The 12,926-nt window shown below is 36.6% G+C and overlaps 1 protein-coding gene across 1 annotated transcript; it reads left to right on the top strand.

Annotated features, from left to right (window-relative positions):
* Window positions 1–1,052: 1,052 nt before the first annotated feature.
* Window positions 1,053–11,996, top strand: LOC104907872 (carotenoid 9,10(9',10')-cleavage dioxygenase 1). Its single transcript, XM_010696894.4, has 14 exons — window positions 1,053–1,429; window positions 3,216–3,286; window positions 3,409–3,423; window positions 3,942–4,053; window positions 5,285–5,384; window positions 5,635–5,697; window positions 6,192–6,302; window positions 6,393–6,577; window positions 7,147–7,285; window positions 7,502–7,619; window positions 7,700–7,801; window positions 7,961–8,212; window positions 8,446–8,557; window positions 11,766–11,996. The coding sequence occupies exons 1-14, from the start codon at window positions 1,094–1,096 to the stop codon at window positions 11,793–11,795; spliced, it is 1,746 nt and encodes a 581-aa protein (XP_010695196.1). The 5' UTR covers window positions 1,053–1,093; the 3' UTR covers window positions 11,796–11,996.
* The last annotated feature ends 930 nt before the right edge of the window (window positions 11,997–12,926 follow it).

Genomic DNA, 12,926 nt, shown 5'->3' with positions numbered 1-12,926 from the left:
TCTAGATCTGAAATTTTCATGGTCGAATTCGAACTTCAAAACCTTGAATCCAACCTTTAAAACATAATACAATATGTAGAAGGTGGCGACGACATAAGGGGAAGGGGTTGGAGCGGCGCAAGTGGTGGGGAAGGTTGGCGGCGAGCCGGCGACAACTGATGGGGAAGGTTGACGGTGGACATGTGGTGGGGAAGGGTGGCAGCGGTCAAAATAATGGTGAGAGGAGGAAGAAAGATGGAATGAGTATTTACCAACCAAACATCTCTTTAAATCTAAGGGTTTCACTTTCCTTTCCCCTTCTACCCCTTTCTTGATTTCATTCCCTTTACCCCATGACAACCAAACACCCCCTGATTATTGAACTAATCAAGGTATTTTTTTATTCAACGCTTTTTAGGCCCGTTAACTAGCAGACAAGCCCGACCCGTTTTTAGAACGGGCAAGGACAAGAAAAATCAAGACCGCAAAAAAAAGCTTGATCATATATAATTAAATCCGCCAAACAAACATATTAGGATCACCCGACCTGTACAAAACTCAATCCCACAAATGATCACCTCAGTCCAAATTCTGAACTTGTGACTTGTGATAATATGAGTTCACTCATGGTACACCCGGGTGTACCATGAGCATGGTACACCCAGGGGTTATTTTTGTAATAAATTAGAATTTTTGGTGCTCATTTGACAACAAATTTGCTCATATGGGCATTTTGCGCATTCACTCATTTGCTCATTTTGTTCATTTTGTAATAAAAGTGTTTGCTCATTTTCTTAAATGAGTAGAAATGTTTGCCCATTTGCTCATTTGTTCATTTTGCTCATTCGTTCATTCGTTCATTTTGCTCATTTGGAGAAAATAGTCTTGGGTGTACCATGAGCATGATACACCTAGGTGTACTATAAATATTCTCGTGATAATATTGTGCCACAGTGGTAATTTGGTATGTTTGTGATAATATTGTGCCATAGTGGTAATTTGGTATGTTAGATGTATGGTTAAGACACGCTAAAAGAAAGATAAGCTATAGTTGTTGTGCTACAAGACTACGTGTCACAATGGTAACCTGTACCTGTGGAAATCAATGAAATGAATGAATCCCATTCCCACTGAAACTAAACTAGTACTACAATTCGAGAACAACATTTCCAATTGTATAGAGAGAGAGAAAATGGGTGAAGCAGTAGAAGAGAAGAAGCTCAGAAACGACATGGACATAAACATGCATAATAAAAGTGGAGGAATTGTGGAGGTGAAGCCAAAACCTAACAATGGCTTCACTTCTAAAGCAATTGACTGGCTGGAAAAACTCTTCGTGAAATTGATGCATGATTCTTCTCAGCCTCTTCATTATCTCACCGGCAATTTCGCTCCTGTTACCGATGAAACTCCTCCTTGTAAAGACTTACCTGTTCATGGACATCTTCCTGTATGCCCTAACTTTTTTTTCAATTCTCAATTTCGACTATTTTTGCTTCTCAATTCTTGCATTTAATCATCAATCAATTTTCAACTATTGTTGTAACTAATATAGCTTCTTATGATCATGCTCATGTTTTTAATCAACTTACATTTATTTTGTGGAATTAACGAGGGAGCGCCAGTTCATCTCGGAGATGTAGAATATTACTCGTATTAAGTGCTTGTTTGGTTGATATTGTTTGACACGGGAAGTTAAAATTCCTCGGAGTTGCGAGTTTTGTGATGTAGTTTGATGGACAAATTCATAGGTGATAGGTAGTAGAAATTCCTAGGAAGTTCCACTCCCCACAAAATAGAGGAAATTACTTACATAGGCGGACCTAGGTAACTTGAAATTCCCATGAATCACCAAATAACATTTAGCAAATCTTAGGAAGTACAATTACATGGGAAAATAAACTTTCAAGGAATTCATACTTCCTAGTTCCTACATTCAAATAAGCACTAAGTCGTGTTATAGAATATTGTTTTAAATATAAAAAACTGCGACTTAATATTTGACCCCTACTACTTAGGCCCTATTCTTTTGGACTTATTTTTATTTCAGTTCACTTCAGTTTCTCTCTGCCATTCAGTTTCTATCAGTTGAGTTAATTTCAGTTCAGTTCACTTTTGTTCAGGTTCTCTCAAAAGTTCAAAAGAACGGGGCCTTAATATCAATAACATTCTATTTACGAGGATGCTACTTAATGTAAAAAGTTTATACATGTCCGAGATGAATTGGCATTTTCTCGGAATTGAGTGTTTAAACTTGGATGTTCCACTGGAATGGATATTACTTATATTTGTGCATGGATCAATAGATGTTGAGTTTCAAGCTACTCACGTATGCTCTGGGGATTGGGAACATCCTATCCTCAATTATTTATGTTAATTAATTCTATCTGCATATAATATTATTATGGAACTCCAGAGACCGTTTCGTCAAGGATTACTGTTTTATATATATATATATATAAAGATTGTAACCTTTGTCCACTAGCTGATTTTAGTATTATTAGTGTTGAGAGTTTGATGCAATGGGTTAATTACTAAGTACAATGTATGCCTAGTAATAGTAATCTCTTGCTACCTATTGCAACGAACATCAAGATTGTTCTATGATGTGAAATGAATCAACGAAACAATTAAACATCAAGTAATTTTTAGTAGGTTGTAGTACCCTTTAACTGCTAGGCTTCAGCATAATGTGAAATTGGAGGTATTTCAAGAACTTTACCTTGGTAAATGTAGTACTTTAACGGCCCGTTTGGTAGTTAGTTATAAATGGTGGTAATGGGAATGAATTTGGATGTAAATTTGTGAAAAATATCATTGTCCATTCCCATGGTAATGCTAATTTATCATAAAGTGTCCACTTTTCTTCTTGAATTTTTATTCCCATCCAATACCACCTTGTAGGTGGTAATGAAAATTGCTTCCCCTTGGAGACAAAAACACATATTTAGGGGTGAGATTGCTTGCTATGGAGAAAAAATGCCTCCCCCATGGAGATTTTAAGGGTGTTTCGCTAATAAAATTACACTTAAAATTCATTCTCATTACCGCAATTTATTAAAGACTACCAAACGGACCGTAAATGTGATCAGCTTGGCCCTAGTAATACACAGTATAAAAGAAATTATCAACTTATTTGAAATATTGTACCTATAGTTCATAGTAAGTCCTTTTTTAAGGTTACTTGCCTACTTGCTGTTTCATACATTGTGATTGATTAAGATATTATTATGTAGGAATGCTTAAATGGGGAGTTTGTCAGGGTTGGTCCCAACCCAAAGCTTCCTCCTTTGGCAGGATATCACTGGTGAGTTATAACCACTCTGTTGTCATTCATATATAAGTTGGTTGTTTAGACAGGCAGAGAGAAAGATATATATTTTTTGAATTTCGTATACCTTGTGCTCATATTTGTTATTTTTCTTGCAGGTTTGATGGAGATGGGTATGTTCTATTCATCGTTTTTACCTTATAGCTGCTCGAACATGTAGCTCCAGCCCGTGTATTACAAGCTCAATATTAGACATTTAACTAAACAAGTACTCATTTATGCACTCCAAAACTTTATGTCACTCTCATAATCTCCATATATGTTTGGAAGTGCCGTTAAAAATTGAAAAGAGAGCTAAAATCCTCCTCGAAGTTGATTCTTTTCTCTTTATCTGTTTTTGGTCACATATTTTCTCATCAGTTACAATATAAAGAAGTTAATTTGACGTTAGTTTATTCGAAGACTACCTATGATTGCTATTCGATTTGGACTGTGACCCTCTTTTTTTACATATGACCATATATGAGGAGCTCCATAGATTTCCATATGAAGTCATTTTCTTAATCTATTTAATTATCTATGCCTGTCAGGAGACACAGGAAATATGTATGATTTTTTGTTTGCTGCTATATTATGTTCAAGATTACTTTTGGCCACGATATACTCAATATATCTTTTGTTTCTTTTTTAGCATGATTCATGGAATGCGCATTAAGGATGGTAAAGCAACATATGTCTCCCGTTATGTTAAGACATCGAGGCTGAAACAAGAAGAGTTTTTTGGAGCGCCAAAGTTTATGAAGGTAGGCAACAAGGGACTGAAACAAGTAATGGAATATGCAACTGATTTTGGAGTTAAAAAAATGTGTTGCTCCCTCTGTCTACTTTTGGTAGTCTATATTTAATACTACTCATAGTATCAAATTATCAATGCAAAGTCTGAAGTAGGAAGAGTAATGGATCGGTTTGTTTTTACCAAACTCCATATCTGATTCATTGCTATTTAGATTTTAAAGTTGGATTCGAATTCGATGTTTATATCTCGGATCCAGATCGAATTCTTATTTTCTCGGATCAGGTTGGACTTAGAGTTGGATTCGAATTCGATTTTTATATCTCGGATCCAGATCGAATTCTTATTTTCTCGAATCAGGTTGGACTTGGAGTTGGATTCAGGCTATGTCATCACTTAAATCACAAAATCATTGTTTTAGAAAATAATATATGTACTTGATTCTAAGTCATGTCAATACAACTATTCTATTGTAATGTAATTTTAATTATCAGTCGATGAGGTGACAGGAAAATCAGATTGGGTCAGATCTTACGTACATTAGACCTCCCATCTGATTCAGGTCGAATTTTTCTTCTGATAGAGCAAGACTATGATGGGATTTGGACTGAATCACTGAATTGCTATTACTAACGCTGAAGATAATGCTCACATACACATTCCACAATAACAACATCATTGCTTACATGCTTATGAACCATATCTTAGAGAGAGATGGTTGCAAGTTGCACATGTCTCTGATTAGTTCTTGCTAATGCTTCTATAAGAAAGTTTTCATTAGTATAATCACATCTAGTACCATTTAGAGAAAACTTACTCAGAGGGAACTTTTGTTACATTAGAGAATCAGTCATGAATATTCAAGTTATGTTATTTTGGGGAAAAAAAATGTTACTCCATCACCAACCTTAATAGCTATCCTATCCATGTCTGCTCTTGTTTTCGTTTACTGCTTTTGATACTCAAGCTGATATTAAAACAGTGACATCCCCTACTATTTATGTTTCGAGTTACACTAAAGCATTCGCATATATGTTGATACTAGCCCTGAGGCTAGTGAATAAAACTAACGAAAAGTTTTGAATTCTTTGTTCACTCTTATGAAGTAAAAAAAAAAAAGTAATGCAACCACATAATAGAGTTTCAATGTAGACTTGCTGTTCCAAAGCTTCTTATTCTACATGACTATATAAAGAATTTGATACAGACCTTACATTTGTCGTTCTTCATATCTTTTGCAGATTGGAGATCTTAAGGGGCTATTTGGATTACTTACAGTGAACTTGCAAATGCTCAGAGCCAAACTGAAAGTACTAGATATGTCGTATGGAAATGGGACAGGTTTTCTTCTTCTCCTTGGGTTATCTTTATCACTAAAGTCTCTAGCCAGAAAGCTCTCCTACAGAGTAGGATAAATTATTCCTTTATCTACCTGCAAAAGCCAACAAGTATCTTTTTACTGTGCTTTTGCTGGGAAGTGAATGTATCATTGTTTTTTTTTTTTTTTTTGTGTTTAATTCTGATATGATGTTGCATTTCTCTGTGCTTCTAAAATCTGAGAGGTATGTCTGAATTTCTCCTCTTTTTGCAGCTAATACTGCTCTTATATATCACCATGGGAAGCTTCTGGCGCTTTCAGAGGGAGATAAACCATGTAAGTTGTGCTCTTTCTCTCAGAGCTACTATTGTCATATCCAAGTACCTACCTGACTGGTGCTGATCTAACTTATGTGGACCTTGAATGTCATGTCCCAAAAATTGGAGTTATGGGCAGGGTCATTTTGAATTTTATGTGTTTGCAGTTTGCACTCACTATCATGATGGTTTATCAACCCAGTCATTATCAGACAAAAATGACTTTTTTATTTCATGGAATAGTGTAGAGAAGATGTTTGACACAAGAATAACAATAATATTGCTCTATACGAGTCGCAGCTTTGACATCTCGAAGTTAGAAGAGTAGGGCTAATCTTTCATTTTTGACTAGATACATCTAAAGCTCCCTATATCTTGACAAGATTTGAAATGGCGTGCTCTTGCTGTTGTTTATTTGGGACAGAAATTGTGGTCTGCTTCCATCAGAGGGTTGTCATATATATTTGGTATTACCAGTTGTGACACTAGGTTCTACTTCTCTGTTTGATGCAGATGTTCTTCGTGTTTTGGAAGATGGGGATCTTCAAACCATAGGATTGCTTGACTATGATAAAAGGTTGACCCACTCCTTTACAGCTCATCCGAAGGTTGACCCATTCACAGGTGAGATTATATTATCTCTCCCATAAATACTCACATTAGGGGGAAAAAAATTGCCATTTTTATCGTCTCACTGACCAAACTCTTGTGCAGGGGAGATGTTTACTTTTGGCTACTCTCATGCCCCACCATATATCACATACAGAGTAATATCAAAGGATGGTGTCATGCATGACCCTGTACCAATAACAATCCCGGCCCCTATTATGATGCACGATTTTGCCATCACTGAGAATTATGCTATTATTATGGATCTTCCTTTATACTTTAGACCTAAGGTATGTTAACTTATCCTCCAAATGAGGCAACCAGCCTTCGATGATATGGAATATGTTTAAAAACTTATGTTCACCTCTTGATTGAGATAATTTTTCATGCAATGTTATAGATAAGTCTTTTTTTTTTGGGGGGGGGGGGGGTCAAAATGTTTGTGATATTACTTCTCTTGGAAAGACTAACGTTGTATTACAGTAGAAGCCAAACATCATTTTAGGATCTTGCTGTCTGAGCTACTGCACGGAATGATAACTTATCCACCAAATGAGGCAACCAGCTTTAGATCTATGGAATATGTTTGAAAACTTATGTTCACCTCATGATTGAGATAATTTTTTATGCAATATTATAGAAAGTATTTTTTTTTGGGGGGGGGGGGTCAAAAGATATACCATATTACGATATTACTTTTCTTGGAAAGACTAACGTTGTACTACAGTAAAAGCCAAACATCATTTTAGGATCTTGCTGTCTGATGCTACTGTATCATTTTCCGTGCATTCTCTTTCTTCCCCGCCCCCCATCTCGGACTTCTGTTTGTACAATTGATCTTATATTCCATGATATACAGGAAATGGTGAAGGAAAAGAAACTAATCTTCACTTTTGACTCAACAAAAAAGTCTCGCTTTGGTGTACTACCACGATATGCAAAGAATGAGAGCTTAATCAAATGGTTTGAGCTGCCAAATTGCTTCATATTTCATAATGGTGTGTCCTGGATACCTTCATCTTCCTATTCGTCAGAGATTTATGTATTTCATCTTACATTTGTAGAGAACATGTTGTCAAGTTGTAGTTTGGTTTGAATATTGTAAGATCATTAACTGCTTTAGCAGAGGTTTACTGTTTATCTTAATCTGTGTTAAATAAGTTATTTCATTTTTACAGTGGGTACAATCTTTTTTTTTTTTTTTATGTTGACAGCCAATGCATGGGAAGAAGGAGATGAGGTTGTTCTAATCACTTGCCGCATTGATAATCCAGACTTGGATATGGTCAGTGGAGCTGCTACAGATATGGTTGATAATTTCTCAAATCAGCTGTAAGGATACTCTTATTCTTGGACAGAATACAATTCCTAGTTCTAATTTTCAGTTCACTGATGGTAATTCTTGTTTACAGGTATGAAATGAGATTCAACATGAAAACTGGTCTTGCTTCTCAAAAACAACTATCAGCATCTGCCGTGGATTTCCCTAGAGTTAATGAGAACTACACTGGCAGGTATTTGGAGCTCGCATTTCTACTTGTAAATCCTTTTTATAACCCGTCCACCAATTGGGTGAAGCTTGTACTCATCTCATATTGGTGAGGGTTGCAAGGGGCAAGAAAATTACTAAATGTATCTGTAGTATATTTATGTTAATCTTGTCTCAATTGCAGGAAACAGAGATATGTTTATGGTACCATATTGGGCAGCATTGCAAAAGTGCAAGGGATAGTCAAATTTGACTTGCATGCTGAACCAGATTCTAGCAAAACAAAGCTTGAAGTTGGAGGAACTGTGCAAGGTATCTTTGACCTGGGTCCTGGAAGATTTGGATCAGAGGCTATCTTTGTTCCTCGTGAACAAGGTACCACCAGCGAAGAGGATGATGGATATCTGATCTTCTTTGTGCATGACGAAAAAACAGGGTAATCCTTTTATCCTGCACTTTATTCTTTTCAAGATGTGTAATCCATCTATTATCAGCTAAAAGGAAGCTGCCTTGCTGTTTTCAACTTTGTGAAATGCTTGTCTAACTAGTTTAACACATTACATCTTATGTTATACCATTCTTCTTGTTGGACTCGAACACATTTTAAATTTCGTAAGGCCTCAAGCGCTTTGAGTGACATCTTATGGAGTTTGTACTTTCAATTTGCAGCAAATCATCTGTGAATGTGATTGATGCGAAAACAATGTCAGCTGATCCCGTTGCAGTTGTTGACTTACCTAATAGAGTTCCCTACGGGTTTCATGCTTTCTTTGTAACGGAGGTTAGTAAAATATTATTTATAAAAAAGCAATTTGATCGGCGTTATTGTTTTTCTTTTAATTATATGGTACTTGAAGTCTGTCAACCTTCAAAAGCTAGTGAGTATAATCTTTTCCTCATGTCATAATATCGTATATGTGATTGTCTCTGGAAACCTTGGCAATGGATTTATGTTGTTAGTGAATGTGTAATTTCAGCTTTTGCATGGTGCATCAGAAGATCTTTTTGAGAGGTTACCCAAGAAAAAGGTCACCTCTGGTGCAATAAAATGTGATTATTGATGGTGTAGCACAATAAGGGTTTATAGTGAAAAGGTTTTGGTCTTGTCAGTTTCTTAAGCAAGTCGTGTCTTTGAAGTTTAGCTTGTTCTGGAGATACTATTTACTCATGCTCGGATGTGTTAAAACGCATTAGATGATTTACTGTTTTGATCAAGTTCCTAGTATATACAGGGTAATTTCTAAGCCAAGATTGAGGAACATTAAAATCCAATGCTGAGGGATATTCCTGGATAAAGTAAGAAATTTGGGTATAATACCAAACTTTGTACTTTTTCCCTGAAATAAAAAATGAAGGTGACACATTTCTTTGACAATCATGCATTTTCTTCATCCAAGGCATTACTACATATCAGAAACTAACTAGGGTCTAGGGGATGATAAATGCATGGGAAAGGAAGATTTTGTTATTCCGACTCTTAGAACAATTTTTCTCGTTTCACTTCCATTTTGTCCTCCACAACTTTGCCCCTCAGACCTGGGCCTTGCTGAGTCTTTCATAATTTGGGGACTTTGCCTTCGGTAGCTTCACTTTCACAATAAAGCATCATGCATCAACCATTGAACATCTTCCTAAGCCACCCTCAAGTACCCCCAAAAGCCTTGGGTACGACCCTATGCCTGTACTTAGTCAAGGATATGCTTCAATTGGTCTCCAATGGCCTTAGGATGCATCCCTAGAGGTTTCTTGCTCGAGCCTCGGGAATCTGCTAGAGGCGTGTATTACAGCCTTTAAAATTCAGCTATTTCGGAAACATCCGGACCATGGTAACATTTTAATTGATGACCTTTTTAAGAGCATGGGGATACCTCCGGATGATTCTTGGGTGGTTGGGGCCCTCTACTATTTACTTAAAGTGCCTTTTTACAACTTGTTTTATATCCTTCTGCACCTGCGGAGCATAGCTTTCGTTACTAGGCCTTTATTGCACTTCTAGAGCAAAGCTTTCATAACATTTGCTTCATACATTGGCCTTGTATTTAAAATCTTGGTGTGGTTTAGTGCAAAGCTTGCCTTACCCAACAAAGCCTTTGGCATCAACCATTGAACGCCATCCTAATCCACCCTCTGCCCGTTCTCGGCCAAGGATATGCTTTTAAATGGTCTTCTGGGACCCTACATTCAGAAACGTTTTTTCTCGGGTCGTGGGAATGTCCATGAGGCGTTTATTACAACCTTGAACTTCGGCTATTTTGGTAAATTTTTTGTCAACAATTCTTTTTCTGATAGACCTTCCCAAGAAGGCAAGGACATCAAGATATCTTGGGATGATTTCCAGGGGGTTGGAACGCTTAAAAGCCTATTAGAGCTTATTTCATATTTTTTTAGCTTCTTGTTCTATGACATTGCTTTCATTATTTGGGCTTTTATAGCTGAGCTTTCACAATTTGGACTTCATAGTGTGGTTTTTTTTTAACATCTTGGTTTTTGTCCTTTCATAGTTTGCCTTACACAGCAAAGCATTATGCATCAACTATTGAACATCGTCCCAATCCATCCCGAATTCCTGATGTACCCTAAAGGGCTCTCAGCATCACGAATTCCTTATTGGCCAAAATATGCTTTTTAATGGTCTCCTATGACCCTAAGTGCATCGCTGGAGGTTATTCTGCTCGGGTCTTAAAATCGTCCCGAAGGCATGTATTATGCTTTCGAACTCGGCTAGTATCTCAGACTTTCTGGGACCTCTTGACATTACCTTTTATTGAGGATCTTTCCAAGGGCATAGTAGTACCTTGGTATAATTCTCCGGTGGTCTGGACCCTCTAATTTGACTCAAAGTACCTCTTACAAATTGTTTCATATAGTCAAGCTTGCACTTTTACAGCATTGCTTTCGTTACTTGGCCTTTATTGCACTTTCAGAGCTAAGCTTTCGTAACTTGAACATTGGCCTTGTTCTTTTTTTTTTTTTTTTTTGACGGGGCATTGACCTTGTTCTTAACATCTTGGTGCTTCCTTTCATAGCTTGCCTTGCACAACAATGCATTATGCATCAACCATTGGACATTGTCATAATCCAACCTCAAATTACCTCCGAATGCCTTTACACCACCTTATGCGAGTTCTTTGCCAAAACCATGCTTTTGAGTGGTCTCTCATGATCCTATGATGCATCCTAATAGTTTTTCTTGCTTGGGTTCTCAGAACGTATGGGAAGTGTATATTATATAGCCTTTGCATTCAGGTATATAGCGACTTTTTGGGTCTTATCGACTTATTCTATCTAGGACCTTCCCAGACAAATGGAGATACCTTGGGATGATTACCGGGGTTTTGGACCCACTGCATCGGACTTAAACTGCCTTTAATAGCTTCTACTACATAGTTTGGCTTAAGTTTCATACTTTCATAGCTTCTTCTGTGGTCCCATGTGCCTTGCCCCCCTTAAACTATGTTCATGAATCATGGAAAGCCGTTACCATATAAACAAATTCCTTATACAGACTTGAAAGCTTTTGAGATGCCTTATGACCCTTATGTAGGGTTCTTTTTTGTTTTTTGGGGGGAGGGGGTGTATAGCGGCACATCAACTATCTGTTTTCTGACTTCCCTTGGTTTGGCGGTGATGTGGGAGTTTTAGCTTGCAAATACATAGAAACTCTCATGATATTATTAGACAACTGGTGCCATCGTCCAAAAATATGGCTGGAAATTTGAGTTTAAAATCATTTTAGAGAGAACACAACTTTTGTGGCTCTGCTATTTGTTCTTTTTCTGTTTTCTGTTGTGTTGTGTGAGAAGGTGCAATGTATGGGGGTAGGATTGATTATAATTCTTACTGTTGGTATCCAAATGCTTCTAGAAAACATACATGATACATGCAATCCTCTATACCTTTTTTTTTTGTTTTATAAGTCCTTGATGTGTGCATTTTTCAAGCATAGGGGTGGTCTTTCTGACGATTTGAACTGTGTCTTGTGTGCACAGGAACAACTAAAAGAACAGGCTGAAATATAGGTGGAAATGATTGTTGCAGTCTCCTAGTGAGAGGGCACAAAAGGAACATTTGTACAATATGTTGTGTATACGTAGCACCAGCATTCCAGAACAATACGAGTTTATGTAAAGTATTACTTTCTATAAATCATATTCATAAATCATAATACATTATAATGCCAATATATGCTTGAAGTTATAAACAAGAAGTGTTAAAAATGACTTATGAGATGTCTTTATGTTCGCTGTTTATCTGCAAGCTGCCTGCAATACATGCAATTACGAGTTACATTCATTTGGCAATGGCTTAAGATATGTTATTGAGTTAGCTCCATCAAGCACTCGATTTTGTAAATGCGTCTATTTTCTTCATGAACCTGCATCAAATTTCTAAAATTAATCTCTTCATAAAACCGGCAAAAATAAATCTTGGTTAGTAGGCTTAAGGCAAAACTTAAGAGAAGTATTAAAACTAAATACGAAATTAGCGTTCAAATCTAATTAATGCTACATTTTGGTAAATTAGGAAAATTAAGGTCTGGTAATGGGAAGAAGAAAAAAGTTGAATCTATCATTGGAATTCTCAAGAATAGGAGCTTACTATTGGAAATTTCTCTTGTTTTAAAGGATAATAAAACTACTAAGACGTAGTGAAATCAACAAGAAATTGGTTATGAGTTATAGGACAACTATAGAATTTTCTTTAATTGAAGAGAAAAAGAACCTGATTTCCTGTAACAATTGGTTAGCAACAGCAAAGAGGGGTTAAGGTTTAAAAACATCCCAGATTGTTCTTTTCTTTCGCCTCCCATTTTCAATTTTTTGTGGAAACATGGTTAATACTTGATAGAGCTTATCATTTTATTTTATTTATCTTTGGTGCAAAATACTCTCTTTTACTCCTCTGTTTGTTTCAATGATAAATTTTTTGGCAAATTTTAATGTTTTTTTTTTTTTGGCTGATTTCACTACTTGGAAGTTGGACCTCCTCGAGTCCTCGGTTCTACACTCTTTATACTCTCCATGGCTGAAGTAATTTTTTTTTTTGAGTTGGTAAGATGAAAAACCCTATTGGACTGGCACCTCGCACAGGTATAATTAACTAGCCAGATTTGCAAGTCAGATTCTATGATGGGAGGGAGGACGTAAGGG

The sequence above is a fragment of the Beta vulgaris genome, chromosome 2 (genome assembly GCF_026745355.1).
Source record: "Beta vulgaris subsp. vulgaris cultivar EL10 chromosome 2, EL10.2, whole genome shotgun sequence".
Lineage (NCBI taxonomy): Eukaryota > Viridiplantae > Streptophyta > Magnoliopsida > Caryophyllales > Amaranthaceae > Beta > Beta vulgaris.
This window is presented reverse-complemented; position numbering and strand designations above follow the sequence as displayed.

What these genes read in the sequence shown, in the direction of transcription:
- LOC104907872 (XM_010696894.4), top strand. Translation starts at nt 1,094, where the DNA reads ATGAATCCCATTCCCACTGAAACTAAACTAGTACTACAATTCGAGAAC. An exon ending in GTCGTATGGAAATGGGACAG is followed by an intron (nt 5,385 to 5,634) that starts GTTTTCTTCTTC and finishes CTCTTTTTGCAG; the next exon opens with CTAATACTGCTCTTATATAT. An exon ending in TTGCTTCATATTTCATAATG is followed by an intron (nt 7,286 to 7,501) that starts GTGTGTCCTGGA and finishes TTATGTTGACAG; the next exon opens with CCAATGCATGGGAAGAAGGA.